This window comes from Oncorhynchus kisutch, linkage group LG18, assembly GCF_002021735.2.
Source record: "Oncorhynchus kisutch isolate 150728-3 linkage group LG18, Okis_V2, whole genome shotgun sequence".
Taxonomy (NCBI): domain Eukaryota; kingdom Metazoa; phylum Chordata; class Actinopteri; order Salmoniformes; family Salmonidae; genus Oncorhynchus; species Oncorhynchus kisutch.
The window spans coordinates 36,371,931-36,399,690 of record NC_034191.2 but is presented as its reverse complement, the minus strand read 5'-3'; the positions used below and the strand labels follow the sequence as shown (position 1 = coordinate 36,399,690).

Here is a 27,760-nt window from a genome sequence, read left to right as displayed (position 1 = left end):
TGCGTGATATGGGGGTTGGAGGCATGTTTATTTTGACATGATAAAGAAAAACTTTGATAAACAATGACCCCGCCATGTTGATCTGAGTCTTGCTGTTGGAAAACAACATTAGTGTCAGACCATTCGGCTGACACCAAATGCACCTCCCCCCGACTTTACTCCAATTTATTCTAATATCAGTGCCTTCAGCCTTACCACTCAAACGAACACAATAGACAAAGTTGTGCCTGGGGTTCGTTCAGTTCGATTGAATGTCTGCTACGTTACGTCACGGTTTGTACTGAACGGCACGTTTCCTCAGAACGCCCTTCAACGTTCTTGAACAGACTTTGAGGTACGTTTGATGGATATAGTTTTAAAGCAGAGAGTGACGTATTTAAAGTGCCGTTCCCCAACCCACCATCTCTCCGTTTTTGAACTGGTCGTTAAGAACCGCACCTTGTCCCTTTAATTGAACGTTGCAGTACATTTTTCGGTACTGAACGCATCCCTGTTGTTCATGCGAATCTGCCTTCTCATTGGCTAGAATGTCTGCCAAGGCGGAAGCCAGTCGGGATGAGGCGTTGTTGTTAGAGCTTTCTCGAGTCAAACAGTCTCAGCATAGAATTGAACAATAATAAAACAAATTAGAAGTCTGATCCTTGAAGTTTACGAGTTTAATATGGATACGAAGGAAGAGCCTGTTGCACAACGGTAAGACATTTATAAATTAGTTATACATGTGCGTTTTTGGTTTCAATTAAACATCGTCGACATATTCCAAGTGGTCTCGTAGCCTATTGTTTGCCGACTCCAAAATAACTTTGACATGCGCACGAATGTACAGATACGAGATTTCAAAAAGTAAAATCCATTTTTTCCCCAAGTCTTCTCCCAGGGGTGTCATGCACCCAAAACGTTTTTTTTCTGCAATCTATGGCCCAAAATCTTGCTTGCCTTTCTGAAGTCTACCAACCTTGCCAGCAGGCATGTGTAGCACATGGGGATGTGTGAAACGTACTCGTCAGCCACTTCAGACTTTAGCTAGTTTTTAATGTGGAGCTGACTGATAAGATGTTTCAGGATGGCGGCCATGTGTGCTAGCAATGCAGAGGTCCAGAGTTCGTGCCAGGTATGGTCCAAATCGGGAGGAAGTGGTACTGGCTAAGCAAGCAACATGACGTTGTTTACACATGGTAGCTAGTTATGAGGTTGGGATATTGGAAACCTACCTGGGCTAGCTAAACCCAACTTGATCAAATTGTGGCTAGAAGTATTACAGAGAAATATATATTTTTTTTTACAGGAGAAATCTGAGGGGGCACTTACCCCTGTGCCCCCTATGGGCATGGCGCCTCTGTGTCTCTGCATTTAGATCTTGGCAGTGGAAATTGTGCAATAACTATTAGACAACCTTATTTAAGTATATATTTTACTACATAGTTTTGGTTGAGAGATTCTTTATAGTTTAGGATAGGATTGAGCCTACTCAATTCACACATCTCAATATCATCAACTCATTTTGAGGCAGGATTAAATGAAGAGCCTAGTAAAGCGTGGAGTTGATGGCGTCATTGACCTTATTCCAGGGGGGGTAGAGAGGACAGGGTGGGTATAATTTGTGGAACGTTCCAACAGGAATATGTTCCAAAAACGTTTTAAAGTAAAAGATTGCCAACAAACAACGCATACAAAGTAGCATGGTCAATTCACCTAGCTAACTAGCTTCCGAATAGGCATCAACCCACCACGTAGCTTATTCTTAATGTTTGTCCATAGGCTCCAGAGTGAAGACAGACATTTTTCAGAATTAACGTGGTGAGTGAAAAACATTATGAAATAGCCCATTCCCTACCCGGTATCTTATTCTGCCGCTATACAACTTTGTATGCGTTGTTTGTTGGCAACCATGTTATTTACAACGTTTTTGGAACAGATTCCTGTTGGACCGTTCCACAAATTATACCCACCCGAGAGGACATATTCCATTGGTGTTCATTCATGTTTCCCAGGTCAAATTGACACTGCCTACAGTCAGTCTTGCTGTTATGACTCCAATTGCATTGCATTGGGTCATTTCACGTAGGCTACCAATATGCCTAGCGGGTAAATGCTCTGACGCTGCCCAAATGCTCTATCTTAATATTGATACGCCTCGCTTTCGATCTACGGTTTTGGAACCCTTTGGAACCTAAATTGTATATCGACGACAAACGATTTTCAAAAAGAGAGGCCTAGTTCAGTCAATCTATATTTGGGTCGATTTACCTTAACCTTGAGATGTCTATACTGAAGTGACAATATATTTCTAGGACATTTCAGCTTGCAGTGCAGCATTGCTAACATCGGTTTGGCTGTTTACATTCATGACATTTGACGATGCGGACTGTGGCAGAAGTAATAAATAGATTGCTGTGGATTCTGTCACCATGGACCTTGAGACACAACTCAAGTTCAGGGCAATTAGACCCAAATATAGATTTTGACTGAACTATGCCTGAACAACACATTTTATAGGGCTCTATCCTGTTCCTGTGGAGGGCTAAAACAGAGTCACACACAGTGTTGAAGTCGTCAGGCAAGTTCAGTGGGTCAATATTTCATTTCAGTGATTCCACAACATTTTGTCAACATGTGCACGATAAAATGGAACAGATATCTTATACCAATCTGTATGTATACATGTTTATCCTTAACAAGGCCCAGGTGTCCTTGAGGTGTCAAAAATCTCTCAAATGTCAAATTGTGTAAAATATTCCCATTAATTTCTGTAATTTCTGACAGTAATGGCCAAAATGTCATTCCTTGATATATACTATCATTTTTTCATGTTGTCTTGGGTGTTTGAGTTTAGGTCAATATTTGGTCAAAAACCTCTCCAAATACAATTATGTTTTTAGACATATTCACAAAATATCTTGCACTCTCTTTTATAATTTCAAAAGCTAACAGTCTGGCTGAGAGGCTCCAGCTCACTCAAACACCCCTCCCCCACTCTAGCATACCAGCCACTGAGCTATGAAGATCCCAGGAGCAGAAAAGGCGCTGACTCCAATAAACTGACCAATCAGCAGTCAGGGGGCTTGGCAGGCAGTGCACTCTATAACCCCTTAAACACAACAACTGTTACTTCAAAAGCAACTAGTGTATTATGGGACAGTATGGGTAAGTTGCAGCATTGCTGTGAGATAGGAGTGTGACGTCATAGCCTATTTAATCTCAGAGCCTATACAAGACAGGAGATAGAAACACAATCCTCTATTGACAAACAAAATATTATTTTGCATAGTGTGGGCTGTAGTATTTACTTTTAAATTGTTTGAATAATTGAATAACAATCAATCATGCAGAATGCGCTGCCAGTGTTGGAGAAATGCAGAAAACCGCTCATCTGTAGGCCAAACCGTGCAAAACTAAAGACCTGGGCTGCAAATCAAGCTGCTTCACATACACCTAAAATAACTTTGCGGGACTGGGGTTGGGTTCAGGAACAGTTCTTGCGGGAGCAGGTGGGAGTCGGACAAGAAGTCAGCGGGAGCAGGTGGAGGCAGTATGAAAAGCAGCCTGAGCGGGATGAAGAAATCAGTCCCGTACTGTACTGTATTATCTACTGTGGTGTACTTTGATGTCCAAACTTGTGAAACGTAGACTTCTATGATTGGTTCAGATTTTGTCTGGACCAACCAAATTTGGTCTTGCTTGGTAACAGAGCTCATTAAAATAATACCCAGTATGTAGAATAATACCCAAATATGCAAGGGAGGGTATTGCATATTTCGACCGTTTTGTGTACCTATTTAGGATACACCATGAAGAGAATGACACTCATATCCATAATTATGCATTTCTGTGTTGTACAGATCAGGGACCCATGATGAAATTACATTACCGTATTTCTGTTACCAGGTGTAAATCCAAGTTACTTACTGTAGTTCTGCACACACCTTTTGAATCTATTTGAAAAATGTGGTCACATAAAAAAATGGAGGGAGATTTGATCAAAATTCTGTTTCCAAACTTCATATCTGCACAGTTGTTCCAGTAATGTTTTTTGTTGTTGTAACATTTTCAATGTAAATTGTTAAAGGTAGTCCTTGTGCGTACAGTTGTATGGTTTGTTAAACTTTGAAATCAATGTTTTTTTGGCATACATTTTAAGTGAAAAATCTAAATTCTGTTACCATGGAAGTACCCTTATGTTGCCTGTTTCCCCTTGAGAACACATATATCTGACCATATTAAAATCAAACCGAGCACATCCTGTCACACCCTGGCCAATCAGAAACTCATTACTCTCACGTCATATTACCACAGCTGGAAAGGATCAATTACAGTTACTAAATAATCAATGATATTTTCTTTGGATAAACACAGATTGTGAGATGCTAAGGGACTGGGAGAACTCCTGAACTGTCTCACCCGGCCTGCAGTCATACATGGAGATACACCATTACTTCTGTTTAAACGTCCTGTGAAAAGCCAGGGGGGTAGAAGTGAGAGCACAATCTCAGAAGCTCTCTGAGACTATAGAGGACAGAGGGACAATGGAGGACACGGGGGGGGGGGGGGGTTGTCTGTTGATTTGGCGTCAGATGCCATAAACGGGTTAACAGAGCCTGCCTGTATCCTCGTGGTGCGAGGGAGGAAGCTAAGGGGAGGGAGGTAAGGGGCGATTAAGGGCTGTGGTTCAGGGAGGATCGTTTCCCTGCCCCCTCACAGACACAGTGTGAGACTCTGTGAACACTTCAACTACACAAAGAGAAAACTATTTAGGAAATACATTTTTTGTTCCATCTGTTTGTATGTGTGCGTTTGAATATTTAGCTATTTGCTTGTTCGGTTATGGAGGTGTGATGGAGTAAAGAGAGGATCAGAGACGTTTGATGAAGAAGAGTAATAAACAATGTTTGAATTTTGTTTGTCTGAAGAAGGAAGTGAATATTACACTGTGGATGTTAAATATCTGGTTTGACTTTATGTACACAATGACTGACTTCACAGAAAAAGTTGAAATGTGTGTTGAAAGGGTTCAGGGCGTTTTGTGATTTTGCTAGAATTTCACACATCGGAAAATTGGATGACATTTGTAATAATTTGCAAAAAATGTAATCATTTGCAAGAAATCACAAAGGATTTATCTTCATGAACGAACACCTCCTCAGTATGCCTTGCTCCTACACCGCCTTGGTCTGTTCTACTTCTCTTCTTGCTTCATCACTTCCTCACCACTCTCTTTTTCTCTCCCTCTTCCCTCTGTCCAGGTCGGGTACGGATCAGCGGAAGGTGCGTTCCCGGGATGCGGCGCGCTGCAGGCGGAGTCAGGAGACGGAGCTGTTCTACGAGCTGGCCCACACCCTGCCCCTCCCCCGCAGAGTCTCCGCCGACCTGGACAAGGCCGCCATCATGAGGGTGACGCTCAGCTTCCTTCGCATGCGCCACCTCCGCTCAGGTGGGCTCCCATTGGCCAGTCATGTCCGTGTCCTGTGACTGAATGGTTGAGAGCTTACTTTCTTCACTACTTTCCTAGTAATAACTAACTCCCAAGATGGTGGTAGTCTAGACCCTTGAGTCGAAAAGATGGTGACATGACGTAGGACGCGTGCGTTTTCTAATGACGTGGGTTTTAATGTCATAGCAGGGGACACGAGTGAGGAGCGCGTCACAGATGGGGACGAGGACACGATGGATGGGTTCTACCCCCGGGCGCTGGCAGGCTTCATCATGGTGATGACCGAGGAGGGGGATATGATTTACCTGGGTGACAGCGTCGACAAACACCTGGGCATCCAACAGGTACATACAGCCGCACATGGTCTTGGTAACATCAGGGTCATGGGTTTGATCCCCACTGGGGCGATCCGTATGAAAATGTATGCACTCGCTGTTGTAAGTCTCTGTGGATAAAAAGCATCTGCTTAATGCCATATAGTAGTACTATTGTAATATACAGTTCCACTGCTGTTGTGTGATTTTGTTTACAGTCCGTCTGTATCCACAAAGCTCTAATTGAGTATAGTCAAGTAGAATGAATCCGTTATAGACTTACTAGAATGTCGACTCCAGACTCGATACAGAAAGTGTATTCTCCCACTTAACGAATGGCAACGAGTAATGTTAATAATATTCTGTTGTCAGTGCATGTTTCGCCACGTTTTTATTCATTGCCTTTGATGAACAGTTTGGTTGTCCAATTGGTTAGTTTTATGTTGCATAATTGATTTAACGGTTTGAAATCATGAGGCTTTTTGGATATTTCAGTGTCTGACATGTGAGTTAAACAACACGTGATATGTGTTGTTTATACATGCTTCCTTTTCTTCCTTCAGAATAGGCTGTGGTCTCTGAGAGCCCTCAAGTTCTACAGAAAGAAAACATATTTTTCACGAGAAGTCATCTCTCCCCCACCCCCCCTTTCTTAGCTTATCTTTCTTTTTATTATTTCACATGCAGACTTGTAGTACAATCATAGCCAAAAGTTTATGGTTCCCTAGATTACCCTGCAGAGCAAATTTAAGAGTCTGGTTGGTTGGATTACCAAGAAAATGCAGACATCATCATGTTTGTAGGAGTTAGCAAATAGATACAAGCTACGAAGCACCAGGTGTGATATTCTCGGCTTTGCAGTGCAGCTTTTCTTAATCTGCAGTTCATGGAAAAGGTTCCTGTGTGGCATTGTATTGACATGGTTGTATTATTGTTGTTGTCCAGCTGGAGCTGCTGGGCCAGAGTGTTTATGACTTTGTCCACCCATGTGACCAAGAGGAGCTACGGGATCTCCTGGTGCCTAGGCCAGGTGAGACAAACTACCCTTTGTGTGTGTGTGTGTGTGTTCATCATGCATGCTCACACAGAGCTATAGGCCTAAATCCTAGAACCTATTCTCTCCATCCCAGGTGTATTCAAGAAGAAACCAGTGCAGCAACACACAGAGATTACCTTCTTTCTTAGGATGAAGAGCACTCTGACTGTTAGAGGGCGCACTGTCAACATAAAGTCTGCCACCTGGAAGGTATGCCCCCCCCCCCCCCCCCCCGCAGACACACACAGCTGAGCCCTATTGAGCCACCAACACCCCAAGCCCCGTACACCTGCGTATCCCACACCTGCATAGGGCGATTATTACACTTGAAATTCACACTTGAAATGCACAACTAATGCTTGCTAGCAAAATATCTTCTAACTATGCATTTGACTATCTAAGATGTGCCATATCAATTCTCTTCAGCTCTGCATTTGGTTTGCTAACTTCCTCTCTAGCTAAGTTGCTAGCTTTCAAGATTTACAGCAGAGATGATCAACCCCCTCCTTGATCAAGATCCCCGTTGTCTAATATTTGTTTTGTGCGTGCAGAAAAAGAGTACCCTTTTGAGTATAACTTTATGAGCTGGGCTGTCTGTTCTTGCCCTTCGTTTATGTCCGATTGCGCTTGTTAGCATTTAGCTAGTGTCCGCTATGGAGAGAGAGTGCATACAAAGTGCTGCTATAACGGTAATACCATGTACCCCGCTATGGTACTGGATTGATATGAAGGGAAAGGGGGATACCTAGTCAGTTGTACAACTGAAATGCGTCTTCCGCATTTTAACCCAACCCCTCTGAATCAGAAGGTCTGAACATCTGGATATTGGCCAACCCTATTCGGGCCGTCTTTCACCATTCAGTGAGATTCATATGTTGCTGTTACCAGTGGCGTTGCTAAGACATTAGAGAAACATGCGAGCTATAAACATGAGATGTGTTTTGGATTCAGAAGGACAGGACACTTAATCCAGCTGAAAGGTTAGGTAGGACAGTCTGGCTGGCCTAGATATCGGGGATTTGTCTCCATTCTAATGATGAGATGTGAGGATTAACCATATCTCTCTGGTTTATGAGTCTGGTTCTCTACCTAATCCAGCCTGCCTCCCTGCCTTACTTTCTTTCCTATTGGAGCGATTATGGCTTGCCCGCATCATTGGCAGCATAGATGGTGTCCCCTCACCTTCATTTCTCTTGGCTAATTTCTGCTTGGCTCAGTGTCCAGCATCAGGAGGTTGATCCAGGGGATTACAGCTTTATTTTTGTGAAATTTCTGGACATTTTTTGGGGAGTAAAAATGTTTGACCTTTTAAAAATACTATTTTCCCTAACCTTAACCCCTAAACCAAACCTTAACTTAAAACTCTAAAACCTAACCCTTAAACTTAAAATAGAATTGTAACAAATTCCGGACAAGAAAAAGGTTAGTGTTTTCGTACCTTGTCAGGACGTTTGGGTGAATTGTTAGACCATTGGGGTCCTGATAAATTAGGAAAACAAACACACACACACACACACACACACACACACACACACACACACACAAGGCATGGGTCCATCAGTGACCATGACTGTCAGAAAGCCTTAGCCCAGTTACGCTCTGGATTCCAGTAGAGGTGTGTGTGAACAGTGTTGACTCAGCATTTGTGTTATTGGGGTGAGTCTGTGTTCTCACTCTTGGCCGTGTTACAAGGGTGTCACATCCCATTTTCATACTGCTGTTCCTCTCCATCTCTGGTTATTTGGTCTGCGCCAGAGCTCTGGTCTGAAGTAGTGCACTATATAGGGAATAGAGCTCTGGTCTGAAGTAGTGCACTATATAGGGAATAGAGCTCTGGTCTGAAGTAGTGCACTATATAGGGAATAGAGCTCTGGTCTGAAGTAGTGCACTATATAGGGAATAGAGCTCTGGTCTGAAGTAGTGCACTATATAGGGAATAGAGCTCTGGTCTGAAGTAGTGCACTATATAGGGAATAGAGCTCTGGTCTGAAGTAGTGCACTATATGGGGAATAGAGCTCTGGTCTGAAGTAGTGCACTATATGGGGAATAGAGCTCTGGTCTGAAGTAGTGCACTATATGGGGAATAGAGCTCTGGTCTGAAGTAGTGCACTATATGGGGAATAGAGCTCTGGTCTGAAGTAGTGCACTATATGGGGAATAGAGCTCTGGTCTGAAGTAGTGCACTATATGGGGAATAGAGCTCTGGTCTGAAGTAGTGCACTATATGGGGAATAGAGCTCTGGTCTGAAGTAGTGCACTATATGGGGAATAGAGCTCTGGTCTGAAGTAGTGCACTATATGGGGAATAGAGCTCTGGTCTGAAGTAGTGCACTATATGGGGAATAGAGCTCTGGTCTGAAGTAGTGCACTATATGGGGAATAGAGCTCTGGTCTGAAGTAGTGCACTATATGGGGAATAGAGCTCTGGTCTGAAGTAGTGCACTATATGGGGAATAGAGCTCTGGTCTGAAGTAGTGCACTATATGGGGAATAGAGCTCTGGTCTGAAGTAGTGCACTATATGGGGAATAGAGCTCTGGTCTGAAGTAGTGCACTATATGGGGAATAGAGCTCTGGTCTGAAGTAGTGCACTATATGGGGAATAGAGCTCTGGTCTGAAGTAGTGCACTATATGGGGAATAGAGCTCTGGTCTGAAGTAGTGCACTATATGGGGAATAGAGCTCTGGTCTGAAGTAGTGCACTATATGGGGAATAGAGCTCTGGTCTGAAGTAGTGCACTATATGGGGAATAGAGCTCTGGTCTGAAGTAGTGCACTATATGGGGAATAGAGCTCTGGTCTGAAGTAGTGCACTATATGGGGAATAGGCTGCCATTTGGGACAGAGCCTTCCTCTTATATAGAAAAATCCTTACATTCCTTTATTTTCTTCTAACACGCCTTGTCAAGTCCCACTGTGAATGTGCTGAACATAGTTATGTCTGCCCTGAATTGGAATGGGCAACTGGCAGGCAGCCCGCGGCACAGCCCCCCTTTTTTAAAGGCCCTCGTATCAATTTCCACACAACTACAAAAAAAGTGAGTTGTGATTTATTTTTTTGCCCTTTTTGTGCCCTCATCAAATTTGCCCATCCCTGCTCTCCAACATTCACATTGGGACTAATATGGATAGTCATGGTTGTCAAACTAACCTTCCTGCACTCTGTGGCCCCCAGGTGCTGCACTGTACAGGCCACATGCGTGTGTGCTCCAGTGACGAGGACTCGTCACCCCCTGCAGGCAGCTTCATGACGGTGCTGTGTGAGCCCATCCCCCACCCGTCTAGTGTGGAGTTCCCTCTGGACCGCAGTACCTTCCTCACTCGACACAGCATGGACCTGCGCTTCACACACTGCGAGGGCAGGTGAGGCTGAGCAGACACACACACACACACACGCGGTGAATTCATTACGCCGATTCTGTTGCAAAACCATTTAATCCAAACGCTCTTCAACGTGACGTAAAAGCTGTTGCATTCTTAAATGGAAGGAGATCATTTAAATGTTCTGGTTTCCACGCGTTGCCATTCCAATATGACATGTCTGAAGTATTGGGCACAAGCTGCACATCTATAAATGATTAATTCTTCCATGCTCTAAAGCAGGATTTGCCAACCACCCTCCTGGGGGCACCTTTTGGTTTTTGCCCCCAGCACTACACAGCTGATACAAATAACCAAGTCATCATAAAGCTTTGATGATTTGAATCAGCTGTGTCGTGTTACGGGCCAAACATTAAAACGTGCCCCCAGGGGGGGGGGGGGGGCATGACTGAGTTTGGGAAACCCTGGGGCTCCATCCAAATCTTTCCAGAAAGAGACACAACTGAACAACAATTTTCATTTGAGAACAAAATGAAACTCAACAGCATTTGAAAGCATTTTAGGCATTGAAAGCAAGTAAACCGTCTCGGTTGCAAAACATTTTGCAATAGAATTGGCCGTAGTGGATACACCCATGATTAAACTAGACTGAACGCTACACTCACTTTTAGGCTAATACACACATGCATAGCAACAGAAACCTCACACACAAACACACATCCTCATACACACTCTGTAAAGGGGATTGTGAAATGAATAAAAGCAGGGGTTGGAACCGGTTCAAGGAAAAGAGTGAACTAATTAGAGGACAGGAAACAGAACCGGAAACGAAAGTGATCTCTAGTGTTTTGAAAGAGAAAAGTTATTTTAAAATCATGAGAACCGGTTAATAATATGATTTATTTTTTAATATTCAGAATATCAATTATATAATTATGTTATTCAGTGATGTTCTGATGCTAGTAATAGCCTAAACACATTCCAAGTCATGCCATGATGTTCAGGACATCAAGCCACCTAAAGGTTCACCCCTCTGTCTTGATCTCTCCCTACCTGTGATATTTTGGTTCCAATCCCCTGAATAGTTGCGGTTATAGTCAATCATAAATCAATTCGGGTTCATACAAGTTTCAACGGGAGACAACCTCCAGCATAGAAAAAGTCTGCCTGGCCTCCTCGGAGAAGGCACTTATATCCACTATCAGCAGACAACTGTTCAGTCTTCATGGTCACTAAATCTTCTGACTCCCAACTAAGACAGTAGCCGTAGCCACTGTCGACACAGATTACCAGTAAGTATACCATCAGCACCTAAACGGGTCAAAGGAAGAAGAAGAAGTAAAAGGATATCAGTAGTCAGTTACAACATAATTATAGACTAACAGAAGAAAACTACTTAACCAAAGATGGCGTTAACATGGGGGTACATGGCTAATTTCACCTCCCTGGGGAATGCCTCGGTCCACGTCTCTCCGCGTATACAATTATATTTAGAACATATCATTAACCAATCAAGTACAGAAAATCGTGAATTAAATAATTTCCCGCTACACACAAACAAACAGACCGCTGGAGATGGCCATCTCCATACCGTGGGAAAGTTTATAACCATTGTTTGTTGCCCACTCTGAGTGGGGCTCATTACAATAACTCATAACTTAATCTGCTGGGGTAAATAAATCATTTTATACCATTCCCTCTTGCAAAACTACCATACTGCATCATCGATGGGTTGTTGACTACAAGCTGACCTCTGACCCCCCTCCTTCTGTATCCACTGTGTTGCCAGGGTGGCAGAGCTAGTGGGATACGAGCCAGAAGATCTGATTGGCAAATCTGCCTACGAATTCCATCATGCCCTGGACTCGGATCATGTGACCAAGAGCCTGCACATCCGTGAGTCTCTGAGAGCAGGGTGTGTGTGGATTGTAGGTGGAAGGGGGCATGCTAAAACATTGGTTTCACCGAGCTAGTCTCCTTTGTAACATTATCATGTGACATATAACAGTTCCGTGAGAGTCAGTGTAACACTGTAAGGCGTTATGCCGGTGAGTGATACATAAGTAAAATGACACTGTGCGAGTACTGGGGACGACGTGTTGTTGTGACAGCTGTTGTCAGGCAGACTTGCCACTGCTCAGCCTTTCCTCCTGGGTATCTGGGAAGCAGACTGAACAGTGAGGACAGAGGATTGGACAAATACAACTACTGCTAGACTGCGTGAATACATGGGGTGTTCCTCAATTTGCGTACTACCGTGAGAAGCGCTTACACTCCCCCCCTACTGTATTGCCTCACGCTGCACCTCGCATTCACTGAAACCTTCTTTCAGCCAGCAAAAATAGAGACGAGACCACACAGGCAAAAATGACCTAAAAGTAATGTTGTGCAAGGGAGATGTCAATTCTTTGTGGGTAGCTAGCTAACAATTGTTTGTGACTATCAGGCTAGCTAACAGTAGTGTCAAGCGCAGCGTCTGTTTGCTCCTCATTACACACCACGGACCAACAAATACTCTTTACATCAACAACATAGAAATCACTACAAAACTTCTTGTATGATCTCTTATACACTATATTAGGCCCAGCCTTTGGAACTTTAATTTTCCTTGATATGGCTACTATATTGTGATCACTACATCCGATGGATCTGGATACTGCTTTCAAGCACATTTCTGCAGCATTAGTAAAGATGTGATCAATACATGTTGATGATTTTATTCCTGTGCTGTTTGTAACTACCCTGGTAGGTTGACTGACAACCTGAATCAGGTTGCAGGCACTGGTTACAGTTTGAAACTTTCTCTTGAGTGGGCAGCTTGATGAAAGCCAGTCCATATTTAAATCACCCAGAAAATATACTTCTCTGTTGATAACACATACATTATCAAGCATTTTACACATATTATCCAGATACTGACTGTTAGCACTTGGTGGTCTATAGCAGCTTCCTAGCAGAAGGGTCTTTAGGTGAGGCAGATGAACCTGCAGCCGTATTACTTCAACAGTATTTAACATGAGATCATCTCTAATCTTTACAGGAATGTGGTTCTGAATATAAACAGCAACACCTCCGCCATGGGCATTTCTATATTTTCTATAAATGTTATAACCTTGTATTGCTACCACTGTATCGTCAGAGGTATTATCTAAGTGAGTTTCAGAGATAGTCAAAATATGAATGTCATCTGTTACTAGCAAATGATTGATTTCATAAACCTTGATTCTTAAGCTACATATGTTAACGTAATTTTGAGCACTTTTCTTTTGGGACGCTTACTTGTTTTCATTGCTTTACAGGGAAGCTTAGCAGAAGTAGATATGCTCAGGTTATTTATGTCAATGCAGGGTGAGCTGCACACAGTGGACTTCCTCCTAGGGCACACTGCCTCAGTGCTAACAGTATAAATTGGGTTCATAGGTACATGATTACTGCATACAATAGCTGTTGGATCAGCAGAGACATTTAGGACAGTTAGAGGGACATAAATTAGGTTACTTACATTATGTCTACCGACACCTCTGGTGTAATGTCCATTTGCTGAAACATTATGACAACTCTGCGACACAATGGTAGGGATTAACTGAGCTGGACTTGGGTCATTGATAAGTCATTGTCTCATTGATAAGTCATTGTCTCAACGTAGCCTTATAATCCTATGAAAGGATCCAGGAACCCAAATGATTTGGGTGGATCCCATCCTCCTTATAAAATGTGTTTCTGAAAGGTACCGTAATTGTCAACAAAAGTTACACACATTGAGCTGCAATAATCACGTAGCCAGTTGTGAAGAGAGAGAATCCTGCTAAAGCGTTTAATAGAGTGTTTCAGAGAGGCCACGGGGCCAGATATGATGGGTCTTCTATTAGTGTCTAGCAGAGAGTCAGTCAGCTCTTTTAAAATCCAGTTTCAACTGTTCAGAGCTGCCCTTCATAAGGTCATTAAAACCCACATGGACTCCTGACGTAGGACATTCGGGAGCAGTTTATTAATGTCATTTACTCCACCTCCGGGAAAGGACATTGTTTTATGAGCCCTGCACAGCCTTTTAAGGGTGCTATGGTGAAGTGGTCAACTTGAAGTGTGGGTGTGTGCGCGTGTTTGTCTGTGTACATTGATATGTCCACTGTCCCCCCCCCCCCCCCCCCCATCCCAGTGCTATCTAAAGGCCAGGTGTGCACCAGCCAATACCGTTTCCTGGCTAAGAGTGGGGGCTTCGTGTGGGCAGAGACCCAGGCTACAGTCATCTACAACAATAAGACCTCTCAACCAGAGGCTGTGGTCTGTCTTAACTTTATCCTCAGGTAATGTCCCACCACCTCTACTCTCATCTCCTTTTTCTTGACACATACGTTCACCCCTTTCCATTCTCCCTACGCTACATAATCTCTCTCTCCATCTCACAGTGTGGTGGAGCAGGCAGATGTGGTGTTCTCAGTAGAGCAGACTGGCTGTGGGCTGAAGAGTGATCCTGTCTCTGAGGCCTCAGAGGAGACTTTGTGTGACAGTGACAACAGCAGCAGTGGAGAGCTCTTCCAACAGCTGAAGGAGAACCCAGAGGACCTCCTCCAACTGGCCCCTGTCTCCGGAGACCCCATCGTACCCCTCACAGGTCATCCTCACACTTTAATTCACACCGTAGTACTGTACCATCTTGTGGTTAGTGTCTCCCCTGAGGTTGGGAGTTTGATCCCCGGGTCGAGTACCAAAAGATTCTAGGGCCTGCGACAGACTAGTGTACTATTAGATCAAGCTGCCTCATGCGGCAGCCTCCTGCCCTATGGGCCATTCTGGCTGAGACAGGGCTGACTTACTACATATTCATTCACTGTCATAAGTGCTCAAAAGACTGTTTATGTTTGCGACTTGTGTGTCTGTGTTTCTGCAGACTTTGCGGAGCTGTCGTTCAGCCTTACATCAAGCCCTGACTCCCCCCCAGTTTTCCCACAGGACCTGTGCACTCCCGAGCTGTGGACGCTCCTCTCACCCATATTCGACAAGCCCACCTCATCATCACCAACACCAGCACTGGTAAGAACTTTAGTTGATTCTTAAATGTCAGTGAGGATACAGTATCTCCTTAGAGTCTATAACATACGAACCCGATGTGTTCTCACTGATGAGGAGTCCACTATATATCTGTCCTCGTCAGATCCCCATTGAGGAGCTGCCAATAGAGGATGAGGTGGAGAAGTTGTTTGCCGTCTGTCCAGAAGAGGTCGTGCAGAAGGAAGACCAGCCTGAGGTACATGCAGAACACAGCCGAACACTTAATGATGAGCATAGTTCTTTCCTATTTCTCCAATAAGTCAAACTATTTTGAGAGAGGGAAATTAGGAAGAGGGAGCCTATACCTGTGATTGAGCAGTCTGTCTCCTGTGCTGGCAGGACGTGGAAGTGGTTGATCTGGACATGCTGGCACCGTATATCTCCATGGATGATGATTTCCTGCTCAGCGTCCAGCTCCCTGGGATCCCTGACAGCCCCTCCCCAGAGTCCCCCACTGCTACCAGGAAACGGTAAAAATCTATTATACTCTACTGACCCACTGCTGTCTGGGTCACACCAGTGAGAGAGACGAGACGCCTGGTTGGATTGAGTGTTTTTGAGTGACAGACAGTGGTGTTGGGTGTTTTGGAGTGACAGACAGTGGTGTTGGGTGTTTTGGAGTGACAGACAGTGGTGTTGGGTGTTTTGGAGTGACAGACAGTGGTGTTGGGTGTTTGGGAGTGACAGACAGTGGTGTTGGGTGTTTGGGAGTGAAAGTGTTGCTGAATGTTAACGTTCCTAACTGTAACTTCCACAGGAGCCATGAGCAGGATGAAGACATGCCCTCCCAGTTGATGAGTCAGGACAAGAGACTGAGACACTCTGTGTCCCCCATCGAGCAGGAACTGCTTCTCAGCTACACCCTACTGGTGAGGAGGGGGTTTAGGGTTGGGTGAGGAAAAGGGTTTAGGGTTGGGTGAGGAAGGGGGTTTAGGGTGGGGTGAGGAGAGCAGGGGGTTTAGGGTGGGGTGAGGAGGGGGTTTAGGGTGGGGTGAGGAGGGGGTTTAGGGTGGGAGTTGGGGAGAGTGTATGAAATGACTTAATGAACAATGATGTGCTATTAAAGTTGAAACTGTGTGTGTTTCAGGACTGCCTGGAGGATACAGACAGCCCAGAGTTGGAGCTGGGGCCACACCCCCACAGGCGGAGTCAACTGCTGACGGACAGAGACCCCATCCTCGGGGAAGCCCAGGGACGATGTGACACCGCAGGTACAAACACACGGACACACGTCATGGTACTACTGTATCTTAGGCAACTATTTAGGCTTCATGTGTGGCATTTGCATACCGTACCTACAGTAGATACCGTACCTGCAGTAGATATTAGCACTCTTGCTAATATCTACTGAAATAGGTGATGACCAATCCAACTCGGTTCTCCTCTTCCCCTTCTCTCTCATTTTCTCCCCCAGCCTTGATGAGGGACCTCTTCTTGTCCCGCCCACCTGACCCCCTGACCTCCTCTCTGACTTGAGGAAGCAGCTGCCAATCATCCCCTGCCAGCTGCGGAGTTCTGAGATCACAGCGCCTCAACAGCATTCACACACTCCCCAACCAGACGCGCGCATTCTCTGCCAGCGCCTCCAACTCAGAGACTTCGTCACGCTGGCCAACTATGTCCACAACAACAGCCTGCTATGGTTTTCTGCGAGGATGCCTGTAGCTTAAACCTTGTTCCTCCTCTTCTCTCCACTCTTGTATGTCTCATGTTCTAGGGGGTAGGTGGCAGTACTAGGTTTAGCCCCCCCCACCTCTCATTCAGGGTTGATAAAGGTGTTCTCCTCAGTTCTTGCGAACACTTGTAGACCTTAGTCTAAACACTACACTTGACCCAATGGTGCTTCCGAGGTCAGAACAGACTCAAACAACACACGCACAAATCAAGCCTAAGACACACATGTCCAGTAAATCTGAGAGTGGTGTTTTAGGACACAGCGACGACCCTTCAGTTGGTGTAGTCTTCTTCAGTACGGTATGTGGACCTGGCAGTCTGTACGGGACCTTTGGGTTTATTATCCTGATATTATTTTGTAACGAAAACGCACAACGGTTATAAGATATTCCAATATTACCTCAGAACGATCATCTATGGGTCATTTTTTATAAGGAAGGATCAAATGAATGACTAACATCCCAAGCCATTGCTATTGAGCAGTTGGGTGCAGTACTCAGGCAGTTGTTACCTCAATAGATCAGCAGTATGCCGCGTACTCGACTGCCATCTCTTTCCAACCAAACACACAAATTATTTCAGTGGCATCTTTTTACTTGGTATTTTTATATACTTTACATGCTAGACTTTAGGAGAAAAAAAACATGTATTAAATGAATGTTTTGTCTGCTCGCTTATGGACGACTATTGTATAAACCGCAATGGTTTTGTTGCTTTTATCATGTATTTCTAGGTGGTGCAAGATCTTGTCATATTCAAGCAGAAATGATTTATTTTCGGAATATGGTTGCTGTTTTGCAAATTCAGTGGATAAAATATCTGATATCTGCCTTTTGCGCATTCATTTCACGTACTGTAGAAAGGATTACTTAACATCTTATCAATTACTCCCCCGTTGTCATTATTATGAATCTATCGTTTAAAGAATGCGAAAGAGATAGAAAGATCATTGGTTTGAAGCGCACATAGGATTTATTTTACCTGCATGAGTATTGCATTTGCAATAATGAAATGATCCCATGGTGGCATTAGGTTCATCTCTACAGATTCATCAGAATGTGTTAAGTATCGTTAGTCTACCCTGTACGATGAAGGAAGCAACGTAGCCTTGTCACCTGTACGCTCTGTAGTGGTAAACCTTGAACCTCCATATATTTCTGAGAGTACTATGTTTTTTGGGTGCCATTTGAGCTTTTTTTTTTTTAAGGATGTACTTTTCTTTTCATTACAAAATAATCTTCAATAGCAGGGTGGCATGGGGTTAAACCCCCCTCCCCCCCCTCCACCCACTTTAAATGACTCCAATAAAATGATTGAAGTACATTGATCTAATATTTTGTAATAAACAGTGATGTAATCTAATGAAGTTAGATCTATACACTTTTAAAAATATATATATTCTAATAGGGGAGCCAAAAGAGAATTTCTCTCTAATCAAGTGGATTATTTATCCGTTTTTAATCAAATAGTACAATTTATAGTGAGTATGTTTGGCAAAAAATGGAATTATGCCCACCTATTTCCCTTCGAAATGTGTTTACCTGCGGATAGCACATATCAGTCTTACCCCAACCTAACCTATAATGATGTAGGTCTACCACCATTTGTAGTTATGTCATTTACATAACACTTCTGTTTATAAATTTGGCTGTTATCATAACTTTCATTTTCAAAGACTAGTGTTTGTTTGTACTGTTTTGCATTGTATTATTCACTGAATAAACTGAAATGGATATAAATGCACTTTTTATTCAAGAGTATGTAATGTAAAGAAATACTGCCATCTTGTGGTGTTTATGGTAGTTTCATATTTTCATAGTGCAGGTTGCTGCCTGACTTCAGATTGCAGCTTGTTTCTTTACTTGATATTTAATAATGCTCCTTTGTTTCCCCCGGGAAAAAAACAAGCTAATCTTGGAAACTCAGAACTAAAAAATCTCAGTTATGTTACATACGTCTGTCAATGAGAGATTAGGTTACTTCTGACCTAGTTTTATTCAGTTAATGTAAAGTTTATGCAGGGGCAAGATTATGCAGTACCCCCAGACTAGTTATAAATTGTATAACGGTGTAGTCGACACATTAGTCGCTCTAAACACAGCACACCATGTGTAAATGGCATCACCTTTAAGTTTGTCGGTGCCAAATAAGTTGAACATGTCATGAACATAACACCCATATGTATAATGGCCACAATATTTCACAATAGTTACAAATGAACTGGCACTTTAGAGTAGAGGTGTCAAACATACGGCCCGCGGGCCAGATCCGGCCCGCAGTATGTATTTTTTGGGGGGTGGGGGAAACAAACTCCATATACTTTAAAATGACTAAAACCAAATCTAAACTGTGTAAAATGATAATGGACCTACATTCATAGTTTCTTGACTGTGTCCAGTTCACTAATAATCACAGAAATTAAGCTAGACAGTCAGGGAGCATCGGAAATTACAAATACGATTGATAGAGGACAATTTTTTTGCAAGTTTTAACGTGGCGAGGAAAAATGTTCAGCACGACTTTCCGGACCGCGTTGAAGACCGAATGCGCCCCCCCCTCCCCCCAAAACCTGTGGAACTATGTTCTATTACATATCACTTCCTGCTTGAAACTGTTTGATGGGGAAACAACCATAATGCACCAACTCTTGTTTTGTCAATGGGTCTTTCCATTGACTAACTACAACCTCAAATCAGGGCTGAACACACAGTAGTTTCTCAACTTATTTCAGTAAATAGGTCAGTATAGTAGTTCTGCATTCCTCATAAGCGGATGTTGTACTTCTCCATTTGGACACAGTTAGCAGTTAAAGTGAGTCTACTCCACTTCCCTCACAGTGCCTTTCCCTGGCCATCCTGTTTGTACAAAGTTCTGTGTAACATAACGGAAGAATGAGTTGGTCAGAATGTCAGATCCCATGTTACAACTTGCCTAAAACTATCCTTTTTATATCATGGATGGTCAGTCCTGCCTATGAATTTGAGTGTGGTTACATTTCTCAGGCCCATCCTTCAGCTTTTTACTGAAATGGGTGACTTATTGTTTCAACTGCTGATTGCCACTTTAAGCTGAAATTCCCAAATAGAACTTAATTATTCAACATGAGCTGGTTATTACACTAGCTCTGTCTGTGTGGTGTCCCAAATAGTGCCCTATTCCCTACTTTCTAAAAATGTATTTTACCCCCTTTTCGTGGTATCCAATTCGCTGTAACTCCCGTACGGACTCGGGAGAGGCGAAGATCGAGAACCATGCGTCCTCCGAAAGACAACCCAACCAAGCTGCACTGCTTCTTGACACAACGCACATCCAACCCGGAAGCCAGCCGCACCATGGGTCGGAGGAAACACCGTACACCTAGCGAACTGGTCAGCGTGCACTGCGCCCGGCCCGCCACAGGAGTCGCTAGAGCGCGATGAGACAAGGATATCCCTACCGGCCAAACCCTCCCCTAACCCGGGCGATGCTAGGCCAATTGTGCACCGCCTCATGGGCCTCCCGGTCGCGGCCGGCTGCGACAGAGCCTGGGCGCGAACCCAGAATCTCTGGTGGCACAACCACTGCGCCACCCGGGAGGCCTATAGTACAATTAGAAACAATGTTGACGTTTAATCTTCTGTGCAATGCAATAATTGCAATATTATGTAAATGTTACATTACATACATCCATTACATTTTTTTCTATTGAAAAGAAAAAGAGAAACAACTACATTCAAGGTCTATAACAAATAAGTACATCCTGGGGGTTTCTACCCCAAACCCTCCCCAAATTCTGGTCAGTAATTCAAAGCAGATAGGGGAGAGGTGCAAGGCGGGAACAGGGTCAGTCTGCTGGTTTCTATATCAACGCTACAACTCTGCCATCATCGCAAATCATAAACCAACAAAAAGGACACGCAGGTCCCTGTGATGTAACAGTAATATCATTACCAAAGTCACCTCAACAAACGAGGCTCAGGTCCCATCACTGATGGGATATAAACCATGTCTCCATGGCAGGAAACGTCTCATAACATTACCAACAGCCAATCAGAACTGGTGTGCTATGTATAAGGTTGAAACCTGAAAAGAAAGTCGATCCATGCTGGTAGGCTTGAATCCATATACAGTGGGGCAAAAAAGTATGTACTCAGCCACCAATTGTGCAAGGTGTGCCATTAATACAGGTAACGAGTGGAGGACAAGAGGACCCTCTTAAAGAAGAAGTTACAGATCTGTGAGAGCCAGAAATCTTGCTTGTTTATAGGTGACCAAATACTTATTTTCCACCATAATTTGCAAATAAATTCATAAAAAATCCTACAATGTGATTTTCTGGATTTTTTGTCTAATTTTGTCTGTCAAAGTGGAAGTGTACCTATGATGAAAATTACAGGCCTCTCTCATCTTTTTAAGTGGGTGAACTTGCACAATTGGTGGCTGACTAAATACTTTTTTGCCCCACTGCAAGTGCCTGAGCACATGATTTTACAAGTCAGTACATCATTGGTGGGTAACATAAATACGCCAGTCACTCAAATGTCCTTGTCATCGGGAAGTGCAACTTGTATGGCCCGCACGTCCACCTCACTCTGACTCTCTCTGGGACGGGATTGGATCTCCTCGTAAGGGGGCGGAAGGATCTCGGGGCTTTGATTGGATTGAGGGATAAGGTGACTGGTATCTGATTGGTTGTGAGCTAATGATGGACCTGGAGCCTCCTGGGCCAATAGGAGCTGGGTGGGCCCTCTGCAGGGGGGCAGGTGTTGCCCCCAGCTCCCATAGACAGCCTCCTCATAGGTGGGCAGAGACACAGGCAGGCCATCCACCATCAGATCCATCTGGTCAGAGGAGCGCCTGCTGAACAACAGTAGAGAGATGATCAGATCACTTCACAGACAGCACTCATACAGTGGGTGGATTTACCTACAATCTAACTGACACTACAGCTATGAAACACCCAGCATCGATGATAAGATGACGATCAAACCACTGAATTTCCTTCTTCCTCCACAGTCTTTCAACTTTCACTCATCAGATTATAAAGATGCTTTCATTACAGGATGTGATGCATTTCCAAGCCTCTACTGTACAAAGCCACTACAGCGCTGTAACCACCCTACATAGCAACACACCTGATTCAACCAATCATCAAGACCTTGGTTAGCTGAATCAGGTGTGTTAGTCCTGGGCTGGAACAAAACCTACATACACTAATGCTCCAGGACCAGGGTTAGTAGTGACAACACCGCTATAGAGGATCCAGTCGTATGAATATAGCTGTGTGAGTGACAGGGATAAGAGCCAGTCATATGTGCTTACCTGTGTGAGTGACAGGGAAAAAGGCGGGACTTGATCACCAAGCAGGCCGTGGTGGTGAGAAGAAATATGGACACGCCCACCGCCGTCGTGGCAACGCTAGGGAGTGAGTGGGCCACCTGGTCCTCATAGTTAACATGTCTGTCTGAAAGAAAACACAACACAAACAATCAACACACACACCCACCAACTACCTACAACACACTTAGTTGTGGTCCAGCTAAGCTAACTCACTAACCCCCCTGAACACACACTGTCGCCCTGGACCAGAGCTACAACACACTCAACAAATACATTCAGGAAGTACACACATCATTTAGGGGAAACACACTACTGATACACATATGGACAGCATAAAACAGGGTATCTCAAAGGGAGTCAGTCATGCATCTGCAGGTGTGGTTTCCTATATCCATGACGCATTACATTTCCGTGAGGTTTAATATGGCAGAGGAAAGAGACTGGTTAGTTTGGTGACTTTGCTCACTTCCCGTTTCTTGATGCTGGTTTCCTGCCTCGATGCAGCACAGGCCGAAAGAGGAAGCAAAAGGCTCTAAAGTAGCATGTTAAGAATCTGCTATGTCGGCTTTTGCATCTCACCAAGTAGGTCATTGACCTCTTGTGTGGAACTATGGGGTTGGTACCAGAAAGTTACGACAATCAAATCTTAGCACTTAACAGGCCACACACCATCCTGTTAACCAGCCTAACACACTGCTCAGCTCTAGTGACACTCAAAGCTCATGTAGGGCTATACTCAAGGCCATTGAAACTATAGCACAACAGTCATCGAGTGGTATAGAGTGTATGCTTCCACTTGCCTCTTCCACATCCAATAAGACATGACTGGAATTGCCCAGTCCTCGAGGGCCTGATTGGTGTCACAGTTTTGCCCCAGTCCCAGCTAACACGCCTGACTCCAACAATCACCTAATCATGATCTTCAGTTTAGAATGCAATTTGATTAATCAGCTGTGTTTGCTAGGGATGGAGAAAAAGTGTGACGCCAATCAGGCCCTCGAGAACTGGAGTTATCCATCCCTGCAGTAAGAGGACGAATGAAGGAGGGTGGTCATAGCATTGCTATTAATCAGCTTATGAGATGACTATGTGGAAGAAAGCCATGTAACATTTAAATCATCAACCCATAACCTCCATGCATGCATGTAGCCAACCCGGAATCCGCCAAAGTAATTGTTAGGTGTCTGGGTTAATGCATTTACAAAGGCGGTGAGTGATTGAGTACAGAACCTACCTTAAATCACACTGCAACCTTTGACCTGACTGTAGTTTACCTAACACTTATCTCATACCAGTCACTCATGGACATACTCCACACACACATGCGCTAGACCAGGGATGGGCAACTGGCGGCCTCCTTTTGTAGGCCCGCGGATCCATTTCCAAAAATAAATAAGCTGCAATTTCGAAATTTGGTTGTTGTGCATCAGCAGTTTTTCTCTTGTTATGTCAGTCACTGACAGTCACTCAATTAGCCCATTGAGTGACATTTTTTTGATTGGTAAATTAGTGTGGCAGCCAGCTAGCTAAACGTATAGTAATCTTGGTTTAATACTGACCAGGGGACCCCCATTGATTTTGTTCGTCACTCTCACTCAGATATCATATTAAAAACTGTTTCTCTCTCCGTCCCATGGCAAAATGAGTAGAATTGCAAGAAATTGACTTTAAAACTGCAAAATTTTATCTACGCCCCATGGCAAAATTGCAAGAGAGGAACAATAAAACATCAAAGTTTTCTCTCTGCTGCCACTAAAATGTTTTGCTCACAAAGTGGGGCTCTGATTGCATATGTGGGTATGGATGTGGGTACACAGACCCGCGAGCCGCCTCATGAGGAGTTCAGATTTATTGTTGCCCCCACCCCCATCAAAGTTGCCCATCCCTGCTCTAGTCCATTACAGTAGGAGCAAAGGTTTACCCCTCCTCCCACATGGCCGTGGTGACTCACCTGCTGTGGACAGACAGGTGGGCACGCTGGGGATCCATTTGCCGTGGCGGCAGTGCGAGCTGTGCACCTCTTTTGGGATGGTGTAGCCGGGCTCACAGAAGTAGTAGATCAAGCTCTTCTGGGGGAAGCCTCGGCAGGGGGAGGGCTCGCAGCGGAAGCCCCCGTGTTCTGGCACCAGTGGGTGGCTGCAGTTCCCTTGCCTGCCTGCGGATGAGGCATACAGTTTAGTTGTTAGACCTTGTTGTTGAATCGAACCAGCAGTTATTGTATCTCAAAGATCTGTGATTCAGGTTGAAGAGGAAAAAAGCTTTAGCTAGAGTGTTTTAATAGATACGGTCATATGAATGGGGTAAGACAGGTGGAGTCTGGGAGGAGGAGTCTTGCAGGTCTGGGGAGAGGGCTAAGTATCATTGCAGCATGATGCAGGTTGTATGTCCAGATAGCTATATAGTTAGCTCTTACAGATGGATTACAGCTTTTGGGTGCAGTGGTGACTGTTTCAACAAGTACATGGTGGTGCAACTTGGATGCCTAGCAGAGGTGATGACCTGGGTGGGCAGTTGTGGGTGGTTAGGGTGGGTGGTTGAGGAGGGAGACGGGTACCTGTGGTGAGGTCTGGAAGGGCGACCAGGAGAATGAGCCCGTAGCCCAGAGTGATGTGTCCACACAGCCATAGAGACTCCCGCTGCGCAGACATCAAAACAGCCTTCCTGCAGGTGCAATAAACAGAGGACTCAGTGCCCTGCAGATAGTCACGCACATACATATGCACACAAACAAGCATGCACGCATGTGCACACACACAGTTGCAAAATATCGACAAATATCTTGGAAAGCCTCCCCTTTTGCCCTAACAAAGGCAGGGGACAGTGGTTCACAGCTGCAGCTACCATAAACACCCACAGCCTGACCCTGAATGAGTGAATCATTCCCCAACCCTGTACCCTTTAATTTCCAGAAACTGGAACTAAACTTGGGTTATTGTTCAACACCAGACATTTATCAACATTACTTATATGACTGGTAGTGTTTTTTTTCTTCACCTGGCCCATATTTCCTCTCATAGCACTGAACTTGACACACAGGTATGGCACTAACACAAATCCCATGGCGGGTTTTGGAGCACTTTCATATCGGGGGTGCAAGTCAACTCTGGAACAGCAGGGGAGGTCCCTGCCAACACCATGTGTACCGTTCTCACATAGCCTGCAGGTGTAGGATCTTAAATTGAGCCAGTTTGCTACAGCAGGAAAATAATCCTGCAGCAACAGGAAATGTGAATTATTATGTGGATTATAATTCATTTACATTTTTGTCGGGGTTGATAAAATTTTCACAAGGGAAAATCCAGTCTGAAATGTCTAAACGTTATTTACACATTTCCAAAGCTTTTTTAAACCTCAAACACACTACACATTTTACATTTCCTGCATTGCTGGAAGGTTCTCCTGCAACAGCGTGATCACATTAATATCCTACACCTGTTTCTATCAGGCAGTGAGCTGTGACCACAATGTAGGTGGGTGGCATCTTACTCACCATCTTATTAAAACATGACTTCTGTTCATGAATAAGCTGTGAAGTATGCCATTATAAATTGCTCCAGTTCCATTAGAAAGCATTACTTTAAAACGCAACACTATAAAATGAAATGTAATAAACATCTATCAATACATTTACTAATGTAGAGACAATAAGTTGACATCAACAAATCTAGTAAAAAATAAACATGTTTTTCTCCTCTGAATGGATTTGGTAACTGTTTGTCTTCTGTGTGCCTGTAATGATTCCCATGTTTGATAGGTTAGTTAGTTAAGCAACAAGGCCAGAGGGGGTGGCCCATCTGAATCTCTACATTTAATTTTAGGTCAAAAAAATATTCAAAAGCAATAGCAGTGGTTTTATACAGTGGATAATAGCTCAGAATCATTTATGTTCAATTTGGCCAATAAACCATGGCTAAGGGCTGTTCTCAATAAGCACTACGCAAGGCAGAGTAAAAACAAATGTTTTGTCATACCCATGGTATACCGTCCGATATACCACGGCTTTCACCCAAACAGCATTCGGGGCTTGAACCACCCAGTTTATAATCAGTATTATAAACTGGATGGTTCGAGCCCTGAATGCTGATTAGCCGACAGCTGTGGTATATGAGACCACATACCACGGATATGACAAAACATGTATTTTTTAATTACGTTGGTAACCAGTTTATAATAGCAATAAGGCACCTCGGAGGTTTGTGATATATGGCCAATATACTCCACGTTGCGTCGTGACTAGGAACGGCCCTTAGCCATGGTAAATTGGCCATATACCACACCCCCTTGTGCCTTATTGCTTAAATAACCCATGGGTTTAATGACTTCTGCTATGTGGTACTTCGCACTTTCTGCTCTGATTGTCAAACTACTCAGCTGCATCCCTGTTTCTGTAAGTGTCATACATGGATGGCATTGACACACAGTAACACTTTTCATGCCATCCCACTCATCCAAGAGGAATAGGCAAGTGATCAATTATAATATGACTCACACTACCTATGTCTTTGTGTTGTCATGGAAGTGAGGAAATAGTATCAATGGTCATTTTATGCGTCCTATCAAAACACATCCAGGCACAAATGATAAGGAAGGACCTTGTAGACTACGGCAGAATATGGTAAGCAAAGGCTATTGTGTTAACCATAGAAATAAGGCTCATAGAAATAAGGCTAGTGTTTGTGGTACGTTCATGACAAACCGAATAAATAGCCTACCATCGCTCGCTGAACATAAACGCGCAACGGAGCTGAATGCAGAGGTGCATACCCAGAAATCACCAGACATCCCCAAATAAGTACAAATGCCAAAGCTCACGCATTTATATCATATCCAGAATGCTAATATATCAAGCCAGTCTAATTAAAAATCGCAATTTTCTTTAGCCGACTAAACTCAACTTCCACTAATTAAACAAAATATTCCTACAGCCTACATCAACACTCTGTCCTACAGGCTAGTCATATCCTACATATCACATGTTCTATTATTGGGGTTACATTTATCTTTAGGCAAGTTCAAAAAAATACTAAAGATAACCTCTTACCAATAAAGGCTACTCACCTGTAGAATCTAGATATAGGAATATTCCGTTCAAGGACTAGTCCAAAATGGTATAAATCAATACTTCCCCGTCTGTTTGATATACGATCCGCTCGAGATCAATATCTAATTTGTTTAATTCTCCTCCAGATTAACGGGGCATATAGCAACAACTGGATCTATTTCACAGCCGCTGACAATTGAGTCATCGCTCAGCTGTGTTTTTGACAGGAACAGAGAGATTTATCACAGGCTCCAGTCCCGACTACGCGCACTGGTGACATTGATCGAGTTAGTTTTGCAGGGTGGGTGGAGTTGCCTCATTTTAGGCCATTCCATTGGTCCTTAAGCGAACTCTCCGCCCGGCCATGCAAAACGAACTCCACCACTGTATACAGTGAGTCTTCACACAAACCCCACCCTTAGCAGGCGTCCGCTGGACCTTGTCATATTCAGTAAATTCGAGCTACATTTCGCAGAACTGTGGAAATTGAACATTCAGTTCACCGCAGTATAATGAGCGGTCATTGTTTTTGGACCACGCTTTTCACAAATCCTCTGTTTACAACACTGTCTCCACCG

At 43.9% G+C, this 27,760-nt stretch overlaps 2 protein-coding genes across 6 annotated transcripts; one reads left to right on the top strand and one right to left on the bottom strand.

Moving 5' to 3' along the window:
* Nucleotides 1-532: 532 nt before the first annotated feature.
* Nucleotides 533-18,559, top strand: LOC109909008 (hypoxia-inducible factor 3-alpha). 4 transcript variants are annotated; one of them, XM_020507852.2, is made up of 15 exons: nt 533-693; nt 5,241-5,428; nt 5,615-5,772; nt 6,688-6,772; nt 6,873-6,988; nt 9,954-10,141; nt 11,889-11,995; nt 14,256-14,403; nt 14,506-14,711; nt 14,988-15,130; nt 15,252-15,344; nt 15,488-15,618; nt 15,906-16,017; nt 16,236-16,359; nt 16,563-18,559. In XM_020507852.2, exons 1-15 carry the CDS (start codon nt 662-664, stop codon nt 16,622-16,624), a joined length of 1,893 nt encoding a protein of 630 aa, XP_020363441.2. In that variant the 5' UTR covers nt 533-661; the 3' UTR covers nt 16,625-18,559. The 4 variants fall into 4 exon arrangements, with proteins under 4 accessions (XP_020363441.2, XP_031651802.1, XP_031651801.1 ...); XM_031795942.1 differs by having other exon boundaries at nt 539-693; nt 15,039-15,130; XM_031795941.1 differs by having other exon boundaries at nt 542-693; nt 5,618-5,772.
* Nucleotides 18,552-27,463, bottom strand: LOC109909009 (sushi domain-containing protein 6). Of its 2 annotated transcripts, none has more exons than XM_020507854.2 (5): nt 27,200-27,463; nt 24,696-24,802; nt 24,093-24,296; nt 22,124-22,265; nt 18,552-21,658 (listed from the first exon to the last, which is right to left on the bottom strand). In XM_020507854.2, the coding sequence occupies exons 2-5, from the start codon at nt 24,787-24,789 to the stop codon at nt 21,337-21,339; spliced, it is 762 nt and encodes a 253-aa protein (XP_020363443.1). In that variant the 5' UTR covers nt 24,790-24,802; nt 27,200-27,463; the 3' UTR covers nt 18,552-21,336. The 2 variants fall into 2 exon arrangements, with proteins under 2 accessions (XP_020363443.1, XP_020363442.1); XM_020507853.2 differs by having other exon boundaries at nt 18,552-21,661; nt 27,200-27,454.
* Nucleotides 27,464-27,760: the final 297 nt, after the last annotated feature.

Bases quoted from the DNA above. Each gene is read 5' to 3' on its own strand.
- LOC109909009 (XM_020507853.2), bottom strand. From the start codon at position 24,789: ATGTCTGCGCAGCGGGAGTCTCTATGGCTGTGTGGACACATCACTCTG. The intron at 22,266-24,092 runs GTGAGTCACCAC...GTTTTCTTTCAG, and splicing joins CACCTGTCTGTCCACAGCAG to ACAGACATGTTAACTATGAG. The intron at 21,662-22,123 runs GTAAGCACATAT...ACTGTTGTTCAG, and splicing joins TTTCCCTGTCACTCACACAG to CAGGCGCTCCTCTGACCAGA.
- LOC109909008 (XM_020507852.2), top strand. From the start codon at position 662: ATGGATACGAAGGAAGAGCCTGTTGCACAACG. The intron at 6,989-9,953 runs GTATGCCCCCCC...TGTGGCCCCCAG, and splicing joins TAAAGTCTGCCACCTGGAAG to GTGCTGCACTGTACAGGCCA. The intron at 14,404-14,505 runs GTAATGTCCCAC...TCCATCTCACAG, and splicing joins TGTCTTAACTTTATCCTCAG to TGTGGTGGAGCAGGCAGATG.